General features: G+C 33.8%; 1 protein-coding gene across 6 annotated transcripts in view; it reads left to right on the plus strand.

Annotated features, from left to right (window-relative positions):
- LOC118192392 (uncharacterized) overlaps positions 1-21,562 on the plus strand; it is a 307,764-nt gene that overhangs the window by 105,610 nt on the left and 180,592 nt on the right. Inside the window, exon 1 of one of the 6 annotated variants that reach the window (XM_085807710.1) lies at positions 4,760-4,911. The exons of the other annotated variants lie outside the window; for them this stretch is intronic. Coding sequence (XP_085663836.1) covers positions 4,904-4,911 — 8 coding nt within the window. The 5' untranslated portion in view covers positions 4,760-4,903. Of the gene's footprint in view, positions 1-4,759; positions 4,912-21,562 lie in introns of those variants that run through there. 6 annotated transcript variants of the gene reach the window in all.

The following is a 21,562-nucleotide window of genomic DNA, read 5'->3' on the forward strand; positions in this document are numbered from 1 at the left end:
CAGATTTTTGCCTCAAAAAATTAAGAATACACCAATGAAATTTTTGTGATATTTCACATACAAAAGAAAGTGTCAATATTTTGTTGCATGGCCTTTGGCTTTTATGATCTCTTCCAAATGTTGTGGTACCAATTCGACCAACATTTGGCTCGTATCTGAAGATATTTTATCCCATTCTTCTTGCAACATTGTTTTAAATGTGCCTTGTTTTTAATTCTGTGTTTTTGGACCGCTGTTTCGTGTGCGGCTCATAAATTTTCTATGACATCGGTGTCTGGGTACTATGGTAGTGTGTATAACTGCTGTTTACAATGAAAATGACACAACATTTTTATGTCATGAGCAGTGTGTTTGGGGTCATTGTCGTGCTGGAATATGAAATTTCCATCGAAACCTACCTTTTTAGCACTTTCTTTTTGATTAATGTGAAGTACATCCAAGTGCATTCTCAATTGTTTGGGTCACTGTAGGTCTGCATTCTCCATCCCAATCGGACAGACTTAAACCCCTATAGAACATACACTTGCTGCCATAAGTCTGCGTACATGCTATCAATCTACTTTTTACTTCAATCGCTGATCAAATCGTAACGGATATAATTGAGACACCGCTCAGTTAATCGTACAGCTCTCCTGATTCAATCTATGCAAAAACAAACTACTTGTTCAGTAAAGAAAACAAGAAAGAAAAGCGATTGGTTAAGAGGTAATGAGTCATCGACGCCAAAAGTCTGCGTACGCTTTCAAAGAGGGGAGCTTTTAGTGCAGGGTAGCTTCACCAAGCTTTTTTCTTGTGCAATCGTGATCTTTCGACCTTTGTATACAAAATACTGTGCCTTGTTGTATGAGCCATGGAAAAGACACTGTGGCCGAGAAATAGATTGTTATAGATCTTTGGAAAAGGGGGGGAGGAATCTCTGGAAGAAATTGTTAATTTAGTAAATAGAACGCATTCTTCCATCCAAAGATTCATCAAGAACTTTAAAGCAACAGAACTGTTGAAATTTAGACCCAGATCTGGACGTCCACGCATCACGCATCGACGCAATGCAAGTCTCGCTTTGTGGTCCGTGCAGGGAAAAAAAAAAAAAAAAAAAAAAAAAAAAAAAAAAAAAAAAAACACCGAGACTATCGGCTTCAAAGATAGCGCAGTCAGTCGCTGAAAGCTTCAAGAAGAATGTAAGTTTAACAGCAATTCGAAGAGCACTGAAAAAGTACAATTTCTGTGGGAGAGTGGCTTGGAAAAAGCCATTCATCTCCAGAGTAAACAGTCTCTCTAAAGAGCACATCAATAAACAAAGTGACTTCTGGAAGAAAGTCCTGGTGTCAGATGAGAGTAAATTTTGCTTTTTTGGTATCAAAGAAAGTACATTTGTAGAAAACCAGGTCTTCGAACTTAAACAAAACATTTATCCGACTGTAAAGTATGGAGGTGTTATGGTTTGGGGGTGCATGGAGAGCTCTGGGCTTGGTAATCTGGAGTTCAAGTAGTCAAATGAATAAATTTAACTACTTGAACATTCTGAAAAGAAATCTTCGGGCCGTTGCAGAAAAGCTTAGGGTTAGTGAAGATTTTCTCTTTCAGCAGGACAATGACCCCCAAGTACTGCGTACGTTGTTAAGAACTGGCTGCTTTACCGTGCACCGAAGCAGCTGCAAACACCACCCCAGACCTTAACCTAATAGAACATTTATGGGATTTGCTGGAAAGAAGAATCAGGGAACATGATATAACATCAAACGAAATGCTCAAAGAGATTATAGTGCAAGAATGAAACAAAATAACCGCTGAAACAACTAAGCTAGTGGAATCTGTGCCAAAAAGAAGTAATAAAAAGAAGAGGATATCCTACAAGATATTAATGTTTTAATTAAAACAACTTTCGAAAGCGTTTTTGATCATGTACGCAGATTATTGACTCACAGGATTTGAATCCATTGTAAATGTATTATTATTTTAAAGATTTTGTGTTGCATTTTAGTGATTTTTTTAACCGTTCAAATCTAGTCAGTTTGAAGAATCAATAAAAGCTCTATTGATTCTCATCAATGATGTTTTCTTTGTAGTCTTTGCATAAAGATGTAAGTCTGAATGCCGGTACGCAGACTTTTGGCGGCAAGTGTATATGGGATGAATTTCAGTGTGCTATTACAATTAAAGTTATTCTGAAGACAGCAACTGAAGAAGCATGGTCTGAAATTACACCAGATACAACAAGAAATCTGGTTCTATCGATGCCAAACACGTTGCGGGCAATGATAAATTCAAAAGGTGGACCCACGAAATATAAACTTTATTTTTTGATTCATTTGGCCAAAGTCAATGAAGTATTTTTCTCTCTGTATTTAGACTTTTGACATCCAAAGTTGGATTTTTGCTGTATTTTATTGAAATTCAGTGAACACTCGTTTATTTTCTTGATTAGACATAAATTTATGTCGCAAAAGTTTATTATGATACATTTATGTATTTGTTTACATCATAAAATATCAGTATAAATTCAAATAAAGGTGTTTTGAGGTTGTATGTAGACTTTTGTGGCTGTGCGTATTTAAGTTATACTCGAGAGAAAAGCGCGAAATCTCATGCAGCTAGCGTGCTTAAACCGTCAAGATTAAAACCCGAGGCCGTTTCACGGCTTTAGTTACTCGACGTTAGTTGGCCATCTGTTACTTTAGCTGCTTTAACTGATGTAGCGTAAGCTGTCAGTTCTGTAGCATAACTTACATAATGAACTCTCAACACTTACATAACGATTGCTTATATAAAATATTCAGGTGAATAAGAACTTGTAATCCTATGAAAGTCAGACCGAAATTAAAATCAGATTTGCAGTTAACTTACAAAACGTAATTTTAATAAAAATCAAACCGATAGATAATAACAATTTAGAATTCACTCACAGGTAGTACAGATTATAAAAACTAGAATTGATGTCAGTTTGATATGGATAGCATGCAGTAAGAAACTTTATATATTGATACTAAGCGGCGAAATTTTTTTGTAGCTTAACATCTATTTCATATACATGTTAGGCTTATTTTTTAAAAATGAATAATGATATAGCACACTAGGGCTGTTTGCCAAATGGTAGGAATGCCTCCGTGGAGTACTTTCTGACGAAAACTGGCTCTTATTCAGGTTACACGTAAGGAAAATCAGAAAACACTCATGCAGCAAACCCATTCGTCGATTTTCGAACTCTGGTCGAAATAGCTATACCCAGCGGTCTCATCAAAGGCCACCATCAGTCGAGCAGTAAAATCGCTGACAACTGGTAGTTCGACCAGAGCTCAAATTCTGGCGAACGAGCTGGCTATATGAGAGGTTTCGAGGGTTTTTCTCATTCGTAACGTAAATATTAGTCGATTTCCCTTAAAATGTCGTACACGAGGGCATTCCTTCTCTCAGGCACAAGGCCTTTGTATGCTTTGCCGGAATTCAAATAATCATATCTAGTCTTATGATTTCGATCACTGGTGGGCCATATGTTGCCTCGAATAGGGGGAAAAAATCCAGTCAGGGAGATGACAGTTCCAAACATGAGCGAATGATGGAAAAATAAATAAGGCTCTAAATTTGGAAAAGTCACACACAAACTCTCTCCCATTTAGTTTCCTGTTGAACGGACAGCTTATTCAGTAGTGTGCAGAATCTGAGATTATTTGAAGGCAGCCAAACACATGAGGGCAGGGATGCCGTCGTGGAGTACTTTTGTAAAGGAAACTGGCTCTTATTCATGTTACACATGAGAAAAGCCGTGAAAACACCCACTCAGTCAGTCTGTTCGTCTGGATTCGAATCCGGGTCGAGTTATCAATGTTGATCGGCCGTAACCACTTGGCAGCTAGTGAGCTTTCCTGAATTCTTGAAGTTGTGGGGGGTAAAAAATTAGACAATGAAAATCAGGTAAGTATGCTTTTCTATGCATACAAGCTTTAAACTGAATTTATTATCTTATCTCTGGATTATCGTTCCGAAATACTACGCTGTTCTACTTAATTTTGAAGTATAGCAGCTAGCACAGCGTCGTGTTAATTATGAGCTAATATTAGCTGTTAAAAATCGCACTGTATTGGTAATTTCAGTTCAGAATAAACCCGCAGTAGTTTTATCCTGAATATTATACTAAATGCTTTAACTATTAGATATAGCTGCTCTTTTGTGAAAAATATGATTTGATGGAAATGATCGCCTAAGTCTGATATGTGTATTATTATATCTTTTAATCCATAATATTGTAATACAAAACCATGCTTTGTTTCGATCATTTCTGAAATAAAATAAACTTTCGCGCGAAATCTTTTTTTTTTGATTTTGCAGATTTCGTTTTGCATATAATGTTTCTTAACAAAAGAGTATGTGCATAGGCTGTTCCTTGAGGTTATTTGTGTGACTCGACTGATAAATGCAAATGCTGTAAATCGCTCTGGTTTACGCTTAAGATAGTTTAATTTTTTGTTTCCCCATCTTACAGCAACATGTCCTGGAGCGATTCAACTTTTAGCTCTTAAGCCTATGTGCGAGGTGAACGAAAGCAACAAAACTAAAATGCCATCATACCCTAGCCATTAAAACGCATTAAGTACAACGCTGCTTAAAACACTAAACCCTGAAGAGGTATCTATAAAACGAGAGAACCGAAAACCGGATCGGAGTAGCTAAATAAAAAATGAATAAAAATAACCTTGGGAAAAGGGGGCAGGGCAGGGGTTTTGGGAGGCCGGCAAAACGGCTTGGGTTGAGATAGTCTGTTTCTATCGGCAAAGCAGATAGCAATTTAATCAAGAGACGCTTGAGTTTAATTTAAAACGTTTGTTAGTTTTAAGAAACTAGTAATTTCTGTCATCGCGCCGCTGAGTGTGATAATGATGTCGGTTTCAACACTGGATTTCACGGGAATATGAACAGGTAAGACGTTGCTCTGTTAGAAAATCTAATCCAAATATGTAACTTTGTTGAATAATCCTAGATTTTTGACCATTTGCATTCTGTGGTTCGATACAAATGACGGTCCAAGCTAAATCGGTAGTGGCTATCCCTTTGTATCTTTAAAAAATGTATTGTGCTGTTTTAATGGTTTAGTGAGTTTTTTTGTTTTTTTTTGTTTTTTTAATGATTTTCAGATTTTACTGTTTCCTAATGAACTGCTTGTAACCTATGAGATAATTGTGAAACTAGAATTTTTGATACATTGCGAAATGTTTATGACTAAAAAAAATTTTTTTACGAGTGTTTAATTTTATAATTTTTATTATTTAGTTTTCTTATCACAAGACTGTTAATTTCCAAATGTTTAAATTTATATGTTAGGTTAATTCGTGCTGTATTAAACTTTCTATTTGATATAAGTAACAGAAAAACTTACAGTTTGGGAAGGAGAAGCGAATATATGCCAATGCTGAATAATGTGCCAGTCTCCATAATATTTTAGATAATCCGAAAGTATTTCAGTGAAGAAAGCGAAACAAAGGGAAGATAGTATCTAATTACTGTATAACATTTCCCAAGGTAATTCCAAAACCTTAAATACAAATTTTCGTAAATATATCATATATGATTAAAGACACACATTCTGAGTTGGCATGAATGCGAATTTCTCTATAAGGTGTGAAGACGTTTGAATGATATACTTGCTTTACCAGGACATTTATTTCCTTGTACAGCATTGTCGTAACTGTACATAATCTTTAGTATATTCCAACGCTAGGTTTCTTAAGAGGTGGGCTTTGTACCCTTACTGTGCGTTAAATCTTCGAAATTAGCCCTTTTTTAAGTGAACTTCTGTGCATACGTTTGAAGCCCCCATTGTCGAGAGGATAAACCGTTTAACCTTTGTAGCTTGGGGGCCCACCAGCGGCCGAGCGGTAAAGTCGCTGAACACTGGTAGTTCGGTCCGAGGTTCGAATACTGCGAACGGGCTGGCTGCATGGGCGTTTTTCCCGTGTGTAACGTGTATACGAGTCAGCTTTCCTTAGAAAGTCCTTCACGAAGGCATCCCTCCCCTTAGGCAGATAGCCCAGGTGTGCTTTGCCATAATTAAATAAACCAAACGAAACTTTGTAGCTTGACCTTGTTTAAAACGGGCTGGTTGCATGGATACTTTCGTGGTTTTACCTATGTGTAACGTGAGTACGAGCCAGTTTCCAGTCGAAAATCCTTTACGAAGGCATCCCTTCGTTTACGCAGGTAGCTGTCGCGTGCCTTGCCATAATCAATTAATCCCTTAGCAGAAAGGACTAGCCTTGACCGCATACATTTTCTGTCCCAAACTCGATTTTGACTGGCGACGCCTGCTGCATATATAAATGTTTAAAAACCGTGTATATTTCTTCTGACTTGTATAAAAATTGGGATATTTCCATATCTCCTTGCCTTCCATTTTTATCCAAAATTGTCTCATTGTCGATAATAGTGAATCGTTTGAAAGCAAAGCATTAGGTAAGGGCTTGAGCAAATTGTATACTTTTGCTCAAACGAGTATTATTCAGAAAGGTCCAATTACCTCTAACTGGTCAGCCGTATATGTTTTATTGAAACACCTGCTGTTAGAAACTCCGAACTGTCTAGGCTATGATATTTTATTTTTGGGACTGTAGGGGTACATTACATACTGTTGTATATTACTCAGCGCATTTATACTTCATCTGCAGAAATTTAAATGCATTGGGTGTAGAATATTATAATCTGATTTACCTGCTGTTTCGGAAATCCGAATTATCAATTCCATCGTAATTCGCAAACCCTTTTATCTTTCTTTTCGTTGCACTTCCTAAAAGCGTTTTATTTATTTATTAGTTAACTTTTGTGTGTATTTTTGAATGTATACAAAACGTCTGATTATCTCTACTGAATAGATAATCGGAAGATAACAAATAATGCAAAAATGTTCCTGTATGCTGTGAAAAAAGAAAGTCTTCAGCCACGTTAAAAGATAGTGTGCTGTTTACGCTAAGATTTAATAAAAATAAATTTTATTGTATTTTTTTTAATAAAAACTCACTCTTTTTAGACAATATGGTTGGTACTCTCAGATGCTTTACTGAAACAACTTTAGTCTAACAACTCACATTCCAGTACTTATAGTGGTTTAGCCTTGTTCTTTCACCTTAATCTTCATTTTTCTTTCGTATTCTTCTATTGGCGCCTTCTGAGTCAATGCAGCCGGAATATTTCAGACTGATAAAATCCTATAACTTTTTTTATTCATGCATGTCCAGCCGTTCTTTTCTGTAGTTTTCCTCATTTACATTTTGAAAGCTGTGAACACAGGAAGGTCCGAATCTGTTACCACTGATCTTCGATAGAATCTCTTAATTCTTTTCTTTTCCTTAAGCTTGATTATATTTGAGGATATGGAAATGTTACATTTTTAACTGCATTCTGAGCAGTTAGACAATATTAACTTTAACCGTGAAGTTCATTGTACTGACTGAAATTCATTCTCATTTATTTCGTACAAAAACCTCCGAAGGTTTTTTCTTAAATCGCGTATCAGTCTTTCTGTTATTTTAAGAACTGTCAGAATGATGTATGAATACGGATAATTGAGAGATTAGTAATATTCGTAAAATAAAAAAAACTTGTTAAAATGTAAAATACTATACAAAACGTTCCCTATTTCTAGGTAATACTTATTAGCGATGATTGATGTCTATTCAGGAGCTGTGGTCATGTGTGAATATAAATATTTGACTTTTTGGTATTGCCTTTTCTTTTGCAACGTTCCCGTATTTCTACGTGCATTTCGATTCGCATTTCATTAGCGAATAGTAGTTGTAACATCAAAAATTTTCCATAATTATTTCATAAATAAAAATTATCGCGAGCTATTGCAATTTGGGAGGGGGCTATGCCCCAAAAGACTTTAATGCTTCAATCTATTTTTTGCTAATAATTTACAAATTTATATTTGGAGAAAGAGGTGAAAGCAATTTTACAAGTTTCTGTAACTTATGAGTTAGTCCGCAGGTTTTCTCACCCTACAGTGGATAAAAAAAGTATTGGCAATTACCTATAATTGATCATATTAACTAACAAAGGAAATGATTGACAATTTTAGCTGGGCATAACGAACACAGGAGGTAATAAACACACAAATCTAATGACACATACAATTTAATATGCCTTTTACACAAAATACACAACAAAAACGTAAATTTGCTTGTCTAAAAATATTGGCAAAGTTCAAACTGCTATGCAAATTTTGTTATGTTGAGATCACATGTTTAGACTGATAAGAAACCAGTTTAGTATAAAGTCTGCAGTGCTACTTCAAACCTTTTAAAACATTATTTTGCTAATACTGTGATAAAATGGCTTCGCAATCGAAGGAGTTGAATGTTAATGTTAAAAACATCATTATTTAGCTCAGATATGAGAGTTTAACTTATCGTGTTAATAGGAATACAGCTGAACATAAGTTTATTTTTTGTTAGGAGTGTTGTAAAAAAGTTCATAGAGACAGGATCGACGGAAAATAAGATGAGAAGTAGACGGTCTCGAATATTTTCTACAAGGGGAAAACGTAGCATTATTAAAGAGGTTATGAAAATCCGAAAAATAATTGCAGCCCAGTTATCCAAAGATGTTGCTATTACTTTGCATAAAACTTTTAATTTACAGACTATACGGAATGTCTGACAGAGGAAGTTATTATGGAAGGGCAGCTTGAAAGAAACCTTTTATTTCAGTAATAAACAGAAGAAAGGGATTAGAATTTGAAAATCTCATTTTAAATTATCAGAAAAATTTTGGAGCACTGTTATTTTGTCCGACGAATTGAAGTTTAACATTTTCGAGAGTGATGAGAAATATGTGTGGAGAAAGCCTAACATATAACTGGAAAAACAATATTCAACACCGACTGTAAAACATGTTGGAGGGAGCGTCGTAGTTTGGGGCTGTGTGGCAGCAAACGGAATTGGTAACCTGTGTTTCATTGATGGTATTATGACAGCAGGCACATACATACATTGACATATTACACCATAACATGAAATTCAGTGCCCCAAAACTTGGGAATATCATTTGTGGTTCAACAGCACAATGACTCTAAGGATACAGTGAACCTCATCTGGCAATATTTACTCTATAACGCTCCTCGCCAATTAAATACACTGAATCAATCGCCTGACATAAATTCTTATGGCACAAATTGGACCTAGAAGTCAAGAAACAAAATTTCGTCTAAAGATGAACTTCAGCGTATACTCCTGCAAGAATGGCGCTAAATTCCCAACAGGACTTTTTTCCCACCAGGACTTTTTCAACAACCAGGATTTCGGCTTCCTCTGTGAGAAATAGATTACAAGCTGTTATAGCTGCAAAAGGTATGAATACGAAGTATTAAATTTTGTTCCCACATTTTGCTGTATGATTTTGCCAATACTTTTTTGACATGCAAATTTACGTTTTTGTTGTAGATTTTGCGTAAAAGACATATTAAAACGAAAGTTTCATTAGATTTGTGTCTTTATTGCCTCCTGTGTTCATTACATCCAGCTTAAATTATCAAACATTTCATTTGTTAGTTAATATGATCAATTATAGGCAATTACCAATACTTTTTTTACTCACTGTATGTTAATTTTGCACTAATCGTGTATAGAGCTATATCTACAAATAATAAGAATTTTTACCTGCAGGAAATAAATGAACTAACTAATGAGTGGTTTTTAAAAGGAAATTTTATAAGTAATCTGAAAATTCAGTCGTGGTGTTCATTTAGCATTTAGTTCATTACGAAAATCTCATTTTCATATATTTGCCGAATCTTATCATTCCATCACGTCTGCGATAGGAACGTGTGCGCCAAATAAACTGAAACTTTATATGCGTTAAGAAATAGAAATATGCGGTTTGGTAGATTTCGAATATTTCATGAAGGACAAACTATTGCGTCATGCGAGCTGTTAAATTTATTACTGACTGCTGCGGTTAAGGTCATCGCACTTTCTCGTTGGCCGTGAAATGTGGTTTAAGATGGCTGTGTTACCTCTTCACAGGCAGGCAGGTACACTGAATGTTGTAAAAATGCAACATATGTCGCTGAATTTGAAGTTTTGTAGTTGGATTATACCCAAAAGGACATAATTTGAAAATCCTGCGCTGTAAACAAAATGAAAATCAAATTTTTACTTTCCATATCTTTTGCTTAAACTTTAGTGATTTTTAGCTAATTAATATCTTAATTAAGTTAAATTTGTATAGCTATATGTTGACTTGTTTTCCTGAATCCGAGTTAATTTTATTTAAAGATCAAGGTATTCCAAAAATTATTTGCGTTTTTTTATTGCAATTTTTTCAATAATGAAAGAATAGTTTCGGTTTATGTTTTCAATTTTTTTGGATAAAATTTTGTTAATTGTTGCAAAAAAGCTTTTCTTAAAGTATATATTATGTACTTAGGTTATAGAATTTTCTTCTAACCGCCCTTCCTACTTATGCATCGGCCCACCAGCGGCCGAGCGGTAAAGTCGCTGAACACTGGTAGTTCTGTCCGAGGTTCGAATCCCGCGAACAGGCTGGCTCCATGGGTGTTTTCGTGGTTTTCTCCATGTGTAACGTGTATACGAGCCAGTTTCCCTTAGAAAGTCCTCCACGAAGGCATCCCTCCTCTTAGGCAGATAGCACTCGAGGCTTTGCGGTGATAAAATAACCCAACCTACTTATGCATCGTCAACCGCATCAAAAATAAGCTTAATAAATTGATAATAAATAATACTGATAAAATCTGGTTGTAACATTTTGAGCTTGTAGTCTTTCTTGTATATACAAGGTGTGACACAAATACAGATACAAAGCAAACAAACAAACAAAAAAAAAAAAAAAAAAAGGACTGGTCCAATAAATCGTTGGACTTACAGAATCAGCTCTTCGTGACATTATTACCTTCATTCATAAGTAGTTCCATTCAGCATTCAGTCACTTCTGCATTCGGTGCTGCCATTGCTGGTAACAGTTCTGGAACGAAGTTTTTGGAAGGCCCTTAAGAAGATTCTCCGTTTTTGCCTGAACCTCTTCAGCTGAGGAAAAATGGTTTCCCTTTAAGTAAGATTTAACTTCAGTAAGTAAAAAAAGTCGCACGGAGCCAAATCAGGGGAATAAGGAGGATCACTGTAATGTTTTTGCTGGTCAGAAACTGCTTGACAGATAGGGCCGTGTGAGCGGCCTCCCATCACTCCACTGTTGTGGCCTTTTTTTCTCTTAATTTTTTCACGAAATCTTTTTAGTACTTCAATGTAGTAGTATTGATTAACAGTTTGACCACTAGAAACTAATTCAATCATGATGAACGTGCTGGCTGCTCTAGAGGACGCTCAGCACGTTCATCATCTTCCACACTGTCCTTTTTTCCTGAAAACCGCTTAGGCCATTCAAACACACGTGTATGAGGCAAAGTTTCATCTCTATAAGACTCGGTTAACATTTGAAATGTTTCCTCCATGGCTGACTTCTTAAGTTTCTTAACCACTTCCGCTAAAAAGACGTGCCACACACGTCGAGATGCTTTTGTCTCAAACCGCGTGCAAAAAGGAAAATAACGTGGTGCACACGTCGCCTAACAACGGGATTGTTTATTTCTCGAGTTACAGCTCTGGATTGCACTCGCAGACGCGGGGCCACCAGCGGCCGAGCGGTAAAGTCGCTGAACACTGGTAGTTCGATCCGAGGTTCGAATCCCGCGAACGGGCTGGTAGCATGGGCGTTTTCGTGGTTTTCCCCATGTGTAACGTGTGTATACGAACCAGTTTTCCTTAGAAAGTCCTCCACGAAGGCATCCCACCCCTTAGGCAGATGGCTCTCGAGGCTTTGCCATAATCACACACACACACATGCACTCGCAGACGCGGAGCGGCGTAAATGAGACACTTTACCGCTTGCTGTATTGTAGCGCACGGCACCGCAACCGTGAAGTTTAGTCGTAGCGCAAGTGGTTGAGAAACTTGATGTTGATTCGCTGTTAGGTTTCTTACATGTGACATTTTTCTGGCAGAATGCAGTTGCACGTGTTTACTCAACGGCGCAGTACTCCCCACTGGAGTGGTGGGTTAAGTCGAAACTGGCCGCATGAATAGAAGAGATGTGTGGCATGACGTCACCAAAACAGTTGTTGCCAACTCCAGTCTGTTTTCAAGGTACACAGTTTCGTTTTTTTTTTTTTTTTTTTTTTTTTTTAACCTCGTATATACATAAAAATATTTGCTTCCCCCCTCCACTTTACAATTTTTTAAAGGTTAAGAATTGATTTTATTTTATGGCAAATATTATTAATATTTTTATTTAAAACCGCTTGCCTGATTATCCCAGGTTCGTATATATTGCATTTAATTATTATCCCGAGAAAACTCGGGCGAAGCAGAATTTGTCAGTGCGATTTGTTTTATAACTATTTTACTCGGACTGGAGGAAATGAAAAGGAATATTCAACTTTGATTTGGAAAAAAAAAATTAAATACAACGAGACAGTGTACTCTGTGCTCCCGTAAAAGAGATTCCAGAAGTAAGTTAGTAAGAAAAGAGACCAGATACCAGTCTACAGAATGTCAATGTCAAGTATCTCTTTGTGTTGTCCCTTGTTTCAAAAACTATCATACAAAGACTAATATTTAACTTTTTTTCATTTGCCCGAGATAACTCGGGATAGTAAACTAATATTAAAACTAAATGCTTTTATATTTGTAAAAAATTAAAAATTTAACTTAAAACCTACATATTTTGTTTCCTTGTATTTAGTAATAAAATAAAAAATGATGATTTTTTGCAAATTTTTTCTGAAAAAAAAAAAAAAAAAAAAAAAAAAAAAAATTTGTAAGGGAAGCGGTTAAAAGAGAAGCAGTGTATTTTCATTGTTTGCCTTCTAGTTCCGTCTTCGGTTCACAACCGGCCCATTTGCTGTGATTGAACCCCAAGTCAAAATAACAGTTTTCAGTGGCCTTAGTAGGCTTATCGCAACGTATATAGAACTAAATATGTCTCATCGTGAAAAGCCCAACAAGTGACCTAGTAAGGAAGTCCACTGCATATGAATGCGCTTTTTAGAGCTAGATTTTTCCTGAGTGGACTTTGTTTTTGCTGACATGTATCTGCCTAAGAAAGGGGTACCTTCGTAGAGGAGTTTTTAAGGGAAATTAGCTCATATCCACGTTACATACTTTCAGATTATCCCTGAGCATTGAATTCAGGATCCTTTAACCAGTCAGACCCCCTTCTAGGGATAATTAGAAAGGTTACAGGGGAAAACTTCAAGGACAAATATATCGTGAAGAAAACAACGCAAGGCCAAAAACATTGTCAGAAAAACACTGTGGAAGAGAAGAAAGCGGTTCAAAAACATTGCATTTTTAGAACCTTGTCGTAAACTATATCACGGTAAAAAAGCACAAACAAATCATCGCATGATGATAACATGGCAGATCCTGTGTTTTTCAGGCTTTAAAAGTTGAAAATGTGTATTCGCATAATCTATCAACGAGCGCAAGGAGAAAGGAAGAATACTTTTATCTATTTCATATTTTTTGGATTATTTAATAATTCTTTGCTAAAAAGTAAGAAGGAAACTTAAGTGTTTAAAAATTGAAAATGTGTAGAAAATTAATCCTACATGTAACAGTTAATAGAATTTTAAATTTATGTACTTTACTATTAAAAGCCACTATTAAATTATTCTCTTTTATGAAATTGTAGGCCCACCAGCGGCCGAGCGGTAAAGTTGCTGAACACTGGTAGTTCGGTCCAAGGTTCGAATCCCGCGAACGGGCTGGCTGCATGGGTGTTTTCGTGGTTTTCCCCGTGTGTAACCTGTATACGAGCCAGTTTCCCTTAGAAAGTCCTCCACGAAGGCATCCCTCCCCTTAGGCAGATAGCCCTAGTGTGCTTTGCCATAACTAAATATACCATTACACCATCTTATGAAATTGTATTGGCAGTTTTTTTATAAAAAAATATAGTCGAAAAAGATAAATAATAAAAAGGAAAAATTTGAAAGGTTTCAAATTTTATTTTAAATTACGTCCAAAGGGGCGGTTTTTTTTTTTTTTTTTTTTTTTTTTTTTTTTACATTTTGTGCGTTATCTTGATTTTTTAAATATCATGTTCTTCGCACTTAATCTTTAGAATTTCCGATGCTTAGTCTCACGCGCTGGAGATAAAAATGTTCTCTCTGTACAACGTTGCCATTGCTCGCTTTGAAATCCTTGAGTTTTTTAATCAAAAATTCGTTAAAGTTTTACAAAATAGGAAATCGATAATAAAACAAATTCCAAATTTGGGCTTCCAGATGCCTATATTCGCAGTACGATTACGTCATTCAAAATTTATGTAGATTCTTCATTATTTAATTTTTTCAAATATAATACAGGGCGATAATATTTGGTGGCAACAGTTTGAAAAGTGAAATGAACATTCAGAGTGATTCGACGCAAAATCACTAACGAAAACAATAGTTCCTCGGGGACAAATCCCCTTTGGACTAAAAATTAGAAAATGGAAGATGAGTAACTTGCATGAGATTCCCTACATTCAAATTGTTAAATTAGTTATCAGATTGTATAACTATTTTCTTTCATTTTGTTAATCTGATATTCTTTTAGTGAAAACTAAATCTTATTTTGTTTCAATTAACTAAATATTTTTATTATAGGTAACCACATTCAGTTACTCATCTTCACTTTCCTAATTTTTTTCGACTATATTTTTCATGAAAAACTGCCAATACAAATTCATAAAAGCGAATAATTAAATAATGACTTTAAATAGTTATATACGAATACATTTTTGCTAATTGCTGCAGGTAGAATTAATTATTTACTGATTTTCAGTGTTTGAATGCCTAAGTTTCCTTCTTGCTTTTTTAGCGAAAAATTTTTAATTAATCCAAAAATATGAAATATTTAGCGGTAAAAATATTCCTCATTCCTTCTTGCACTCACAAATCGTTATGCTAATGTACATTTACAAATTTTAAAATCTGAAAAACACATACCTGTAATGTTTATCATCATCGGGATGATTTGTAGATGCTTTATTTTTTACGACAATGTTTTAAAACTGCGATGTTTTTGAATCGCTTTATTTTTGACGAGGCCATTTTGTTACAGAATGTTTTATAACTGATGTTTTCTCCTGGTTTTCTTTTCTTCCACGATGTTTTGTATGATGACATTTTCTTCTTGCGATTGTTTTTTCTGCGACGTCTTTGCTGCGATGTTTTCAACAGATACCATTAAAGTAAAGGGAAAGCGCTAATTGCTAATTAGCGGATGCCATTTCACACTCCGAGTGTCCACTATACACATGGGCAAAAACACGAAAACTTCCATGCAACCATCTCGTTCGCCGAGATTTGAACTTGGGTCGAACTAAAAGTGTTCAGCTCCGTCTTGCAAGGTTTTCTTTTCTGTACGTATTTTTGTGTTTGAAATTAAATAACTTTTCTATTCTATATTCATTCCTAAAAATATGCATAGCAGTTTTCAAAATAACTTCAGTCGTGTTGAATCAGGGGTTTTTGTTGTTCTTTTCGGTGTTTCAAATTCATTCCAAAAAACGCTGGAAATAACTGTATTTATCCAAAAAAATAATGAAGTTTAAGCACAATAAGGGTTAATCCACAAATGATTTTGGTAGAATTTTAATCAAAGATGAATTTTATTAAAATTGTTCTAAAGCTGTTTTTCTGCGCAATCCTATACCTTTCACACCTTTTATTATACTCATTTCTTCTATACTAAAATCATTTAAAGTGTGATAAAGTGTAGATTTTTAACTATCAAATAAGGCGAATTTTCCGACACAGATTCGACAGAGCTGATTTCTCTAATTTTAATTATTAAAATTTAAATTTCCTATCTTCTTCCTTAAAATTTAATTTCCTATCTTCACATTTTGGGGCGAAAAGTCAGAAAATAGAGCTTGGATCCATTTTCTTATTTTTCATCCTGAGTCATGATAGTACAGAGTAGCATTTAATACCAAATATTCCTTACAGTATATAATTATAAATAAATATCCCTTACAGTTTTAACTATGGTTGAGTTAACAATGACATTTCTCCATTCCCATGTAATATTGCTTGAGTTTCCTTTCAGGGCGCTGGATTTAACAGTTCTTTGTTTCCTCACGAACACTTCCTTTATCATACGGCATTGACCAAAATTCCGATGCCATTTCAAACGCCCATGTGTGAAAAAGGTGGGAGCAAAGTCGAAAAGCATACAAATGAAACTTTTCAGCCCACTGGGATCTTGCTGTCGCTGATCTTGTAATGAATAAAGAAGTCAGTGATTCTTTTTATTGTCTGATTCCGTTTACTGTAGCAGCTTAAAAAAGACAAGTTTGTTCATAAATCTTCAGTAATTCTTATTAAAAACAGAATCATTGTTACACTCATTAGAATCATTGCAGATTTAGATTTTAGCACCATGTCACGAAAATTAACTTAGGTAGTGACAACCCTTGTCATTCTGTCTCATGAAGTAAATTTTCTTGCAACAACCACGATACCTTCCCTAGATATCTTTTTTCTGTGACAGTATTAAATGAAGCTTCTAGATGTGCAATATGCTCATTAAATATTTTTCTTTGTAATGGAAAGAAACTTTATTTTATCTCTTTTTGTAAATAAAAACACATATGAGAAATAAATTACTGTTGAAAGTCAACTCATTAATTTTTTGCAAAATTATACTCACAATCTGTTTTAAACTTCTCTACCTAAGCCATTCCCATTTGCATGTAGGGTTGGAGCATTTGATACTCAGAAATAAAACCTGTATAAAAGCTTTACACCTGGCCAACCAGTGATGAAGAGAATGGAGAAATAGTAGCTCATGGACATTCTTGCTTTTAAAGATGAAAGCAGTTATCTGTCGGCTGTCACGGGATGCTCATTTTATTATTTTTAATTAATTACCTGAATTGGTATATAGAATATCAGACTATATATATTATCGATTTAAAAAAGTTTAGTGAAAATAATTAGCTTCTCTGTGATCTTCCTATCCAGTTTGCTCATAGTACTAAAAAAATTTATTTTGCATCCAGCTGCAATCCTCCCAATAAAAATAAATATATATGGCATGTATTTAGTAATTTATGACGCTTTAGAGAGAAATAAGATAATTTATTGGTTAATCTCATTATCTCCGGGAAAGCATTATTATTACCAACAACACATAGATTTTTAAAATTCTCGTATTCTATCATATTGGAAGGAATGATTTTATTCTGTTATTAAAATTTATATCAGTTTCTGTAACGAAATTTTATTCACTTACTTTTCTACTGTAATTAATTTTGTTGTTTTGTATGGATGTCAATGAAACTAAGTTTGAAAAGATCTGAACTTTTAATTAAGAACGTGATACATAAATATTTTAAACTTTTACATGGATTTTAATTAGTATCTTAAACTATGAAAGGTTGCAAATTATCTGTTTCGTATTGGATTATCAATTTGCGTGATATTTCCTATATGTACTAATAATGTAATTGTACGTAATCGTGATTAAAAAAACAGTTTTCCTTGGAAAAAACATTTAAGACAAATAGCTTTCGAGTGCTCTGCCGAAATAAGTCACTAAACCTGACCTTTATAAAATGTAATTAAAAATTTGCTAGATCGTTTAACATCGTGTGTCTGCAAACGATGTTGAGAGCACTAAACAAACTGGATTTTGTATGGATGATATATGTAATGTATGCAAAAATATTTTTCAAATTTAATATTATTGAGATTAAAAGACTTTTAGTCAGAAATGCGAAAGTCAGGTCGGTTGGGTGGTTATTAGAATAGGGCAAAATACACAATGGATATCTGCTTAAAGAAAGGAATACCTTCATGGAGGACCTTTTTAAGGCAAACTGGCTCATATTTTCATTATATGCGGGAAAAACCAATCATGCAGCCAGGCCGTTCGCCTCGGTTCTAACATAAGATAAACTGCTAGTTTCAGCAGTTCTTAACCTCTCGGCCACTGGTGGAGCGATAGTCAAATAGGAATAATAAAATATTCATGTAAATATTCATGTAAAAATAACTAGCAAGACGTGCTACTAACGTGCTAATATTACTACATTTAACGTATTAAGTTGCTATGAAAGAACGGCTTCTAATTTTTACAAGAATTGCATGTCTTATAAGCGACTGATGATGAATTTCCGTTTTTGTCTTTTTGAAATGAATTCCGATTTGTAGAGCAAAGAGGATTAATGATGAATGAAATTATAAGTTAATCGCTGTACATTTAAATACGTTGAAAAAATTTGCGACGCATTTGCAATCGAACGATGAATGATGAGATAAAAATGCTTAATGAAAAATTTTTTTTAAAAATTTTTGATGGAGATTTAATTATCCTGTGTATGTGTTTTTATCAACATCCACGATGGATTTGGTCGATTGGCATAAAGACTGAGTTCCCTGGAAGTTTTTATACTCAGAAAAGTGGTTCTACTGATGAATGAGTGAATAAGATAGTGAAAACTAGTAGTTTCACTTGTGTTTTGGTTGTGCGAACGATCTAGCTGCATGGCGTTTTCATGACTTTCTCCATGTGGAATAGCAGAATCACATGCAAAATGAGAAATGGAATAGCTTAATGAGTATGTAGTATCTGTTTCGTACTAAACGTGTGTCATTAGTCGTTAATCGGTTAGATAATTGCTTATGTGAAGGACATAAGTTCTATTTTCCTGTGTATCGTATTTTTGGTTGTATATAGTTAAGTTTTTAAGAGGTTTTAATTTATGTCTTTGCAATCCAGTTTTTTTTTTTTTTTTTTTTTTTTTTTTTTTGCTGGTGATAATCTGCTTAGATTTCGGGCGATTCAGAACAGCTTTGCTGTAACAGATATTTGATTCAAGCTCTATTGAATGGAAGCACAAGATGTCCTTTAATGAACAGGTTACTGTGACCAATTATAATTATTGGTTATTAAAATAATTAGCTTCTCTGATCTTCCTATCCAGTTTGCTCATAGTACTAAAAAATTTATTTTGCATCCAGCTTCAATCTTCCCAATAAAAATAAATATATATATGCATGTATTTAGTAATTTATGACGCTTTAGAGAGAAATAAGATAATTTATTGGTTAATCTCATTATCTTAGGGAAAGCATTATTACTACCAACAAGATATAGATTTTTAAAATTCTCGTATTTTATCATATTGGAAGGAATGATTTTATTCTGTTATTAAAATTTATATCAGTTTCGAAACGAAATTTTATTCAATTAATTTTCTACTATAATTAATTTTGTTTTGTATGGATGTCAATGATTATTGGGGGAATAAACAAACTTAAAATTTTTAATTAAATTCTTTCTTTCTTCATGGTTAGCAGATTAAAAGTAAGAACAAGCTGATAGCTATGGGTGACGGAGTGTGAAAAATAACTTTTTTAATCTATTTAATTTCATATCACAGTTTTTTTGGGGGGGGGAAGAGTACTATTTGTATGTACACTGCTCAAAAAAAAAAAAAAAAAAAAAAAAAAAAAAAAGGACAGTCCTATATCTCCCGATCTACTGGGCCGATTGACAAAATTCAAATTGCGTTCTTCATGTCTCGAAAGCGCGACTTAAGATATATATTAGATTTATATATAGCACTATTCTAACATAGGTATTTTGACACAAAATCAGACTTTTTTCTGAAATAACATACCAATTTTTTTACATATTTCGATTCTACGACTCAAATTACGCCTAAATATGAAATTTTGTAAAATTTGGAGCGAAATTTATGGAGAAATTCACAAATTTATGTTGGCACTTTTTTGTCAGTTTGCGCCAAGAATACTTCACTTGGCGAACTTCTTAATATATGGCAACCTAGTTTCCTTTCCCGTGAGAGGAAAAAAAGTCACCATCGTTCCTTTTTTCCAAATAATATTCTTTATATTATATTTTTAATTATAACTTATTTAAGTAATTTTTTCTTTTTCGAATTTCATTTTAATTGTTTAAGTTGCACTTTTTTTTTTTTTTTTTTTTTTTTTCGAATAACTGTTTTAAAAATTTCTATTTACCTATTCGAACTGCGTAAATAAAGGTGCAGCGTTTATTTTTTTTTTCAAATAGTTTTCTTTATATATATTTTTCGTCATAGTTATTATTTTAGGTAATTTTTAAATTTTTATACTTTTATTTTAATTGTTTGTGTTGCATTGTCTCTTCGGATAATTGTTTTAAAATTTTCTATTTATTCCTTCGAACTGAGCATTTTAAATATATTTATTAATATCAATTTTCAGAATTTGATTTTATTTATTTGAACTGCGTTTCTTTCGAAAGAATACTTTGTAACCCAGACTACGATGAGTTTGAAAACTGCATACTATATTAAAAGAGAAAATACAGTAAAGCACAGTTTTACACGCCTTTCAATATTCCGTTCAGAAAAGATATATATATAAATAAGAGAGATGTATAACCGACATTTTAACTTAGGATGACTTGCATACACTGCTTTAAACAGTTTTATCATTGTGCCCATTGCTTTACACAATTTTATCCTACATTTGGTTTCTTAAAATGTTATTCATATTTTAGTCAAATATTTTATTTTTGAAATCGCAAGAATCAAATATCATAACATTGAAAAGTTTTAAATTAAAAAAATACAAATACTAAATTTTACGAAAAAATTATTTTTCTTCTCTTTTTCTTTAAGCATTCTGAAAGTATATTAAAAAGTATCCAACTTTTCGAAACATTTTGGTATTTCTGACAATCATTTTATATAAAGTTATCGCCTTCCATTTCATTAAGGCCCACAAACGGCCGAGCGGTAAAGACGCTGATCACTGGTAGTTCGGTCCGAGGTTCGAATCCCGCGAACGGGCTGGTTGCATGGATGTTTTCGTGGTTTTCCCGATGTGTAACGTGTATACGAGCCAGTTTCCCTTAGAAAGTCCTCCACGAAGGTATCCCTCCCTTTAGGCAGATAGCCCTCGTGTGCTTTGCCATAATTAAATAATCCAATCCAATCCTTAATTAAATATAATTGATTTGTAACTTCTACTAGAACTGACGTTAAGAATTGAAGTGCAAATAAATAATATCGTGTGCAATCTTGATTAATATAAAATTAAAAATATTTGCATTCAGACAAAGTTTTTTGAAATATTTCCAATTACTTTATGAGAAGGATTTATTAATAACCGTAATAATTACTTATTATATTACTGATGATTAGGAATCAGTTCTTGACAATTACATTCTAAATTAGAATTTTAAGAATTATTAGAATTTTAAATTAGAATAATGAAAATACGCTACGCACAAAAATACATTTTAGGTTAAAAAAATGACTTGATTTTTTATGTTTTAAAACTTCTTGAATTCATTTAATAAACATCGTATCCTCGTTGTTAATTGAATTCAGAATGTTGGGTGTCGTTTATATAATTATTCTTACTTGTCCACGGAATCTGCTGACTTATCCAGCGATTAAGTAGCTGCAGATCATTTCTACATAACCATTTAACTTCCATTAATTCAGTCTCTAGAGGGTTGTATATTTATATCATAATTTGACTTTTATAAAAATAATT

Source organism: Stegodyphus dumicola, chromosome X1 (assembly GCF_044657685.1).
Source record: "Stegodyphus dumicola isolate Sdum_Otavi_A_Nest chromosome X1, ASM4465768v1".
NCBI classification, from domain to species: domain Eukaryota; kingdom Metazoa; phylum Arthropoda; class Arachnida; order Araneae; family Eresidae; genus Stegodyphus; species Stegodyphus dumicola.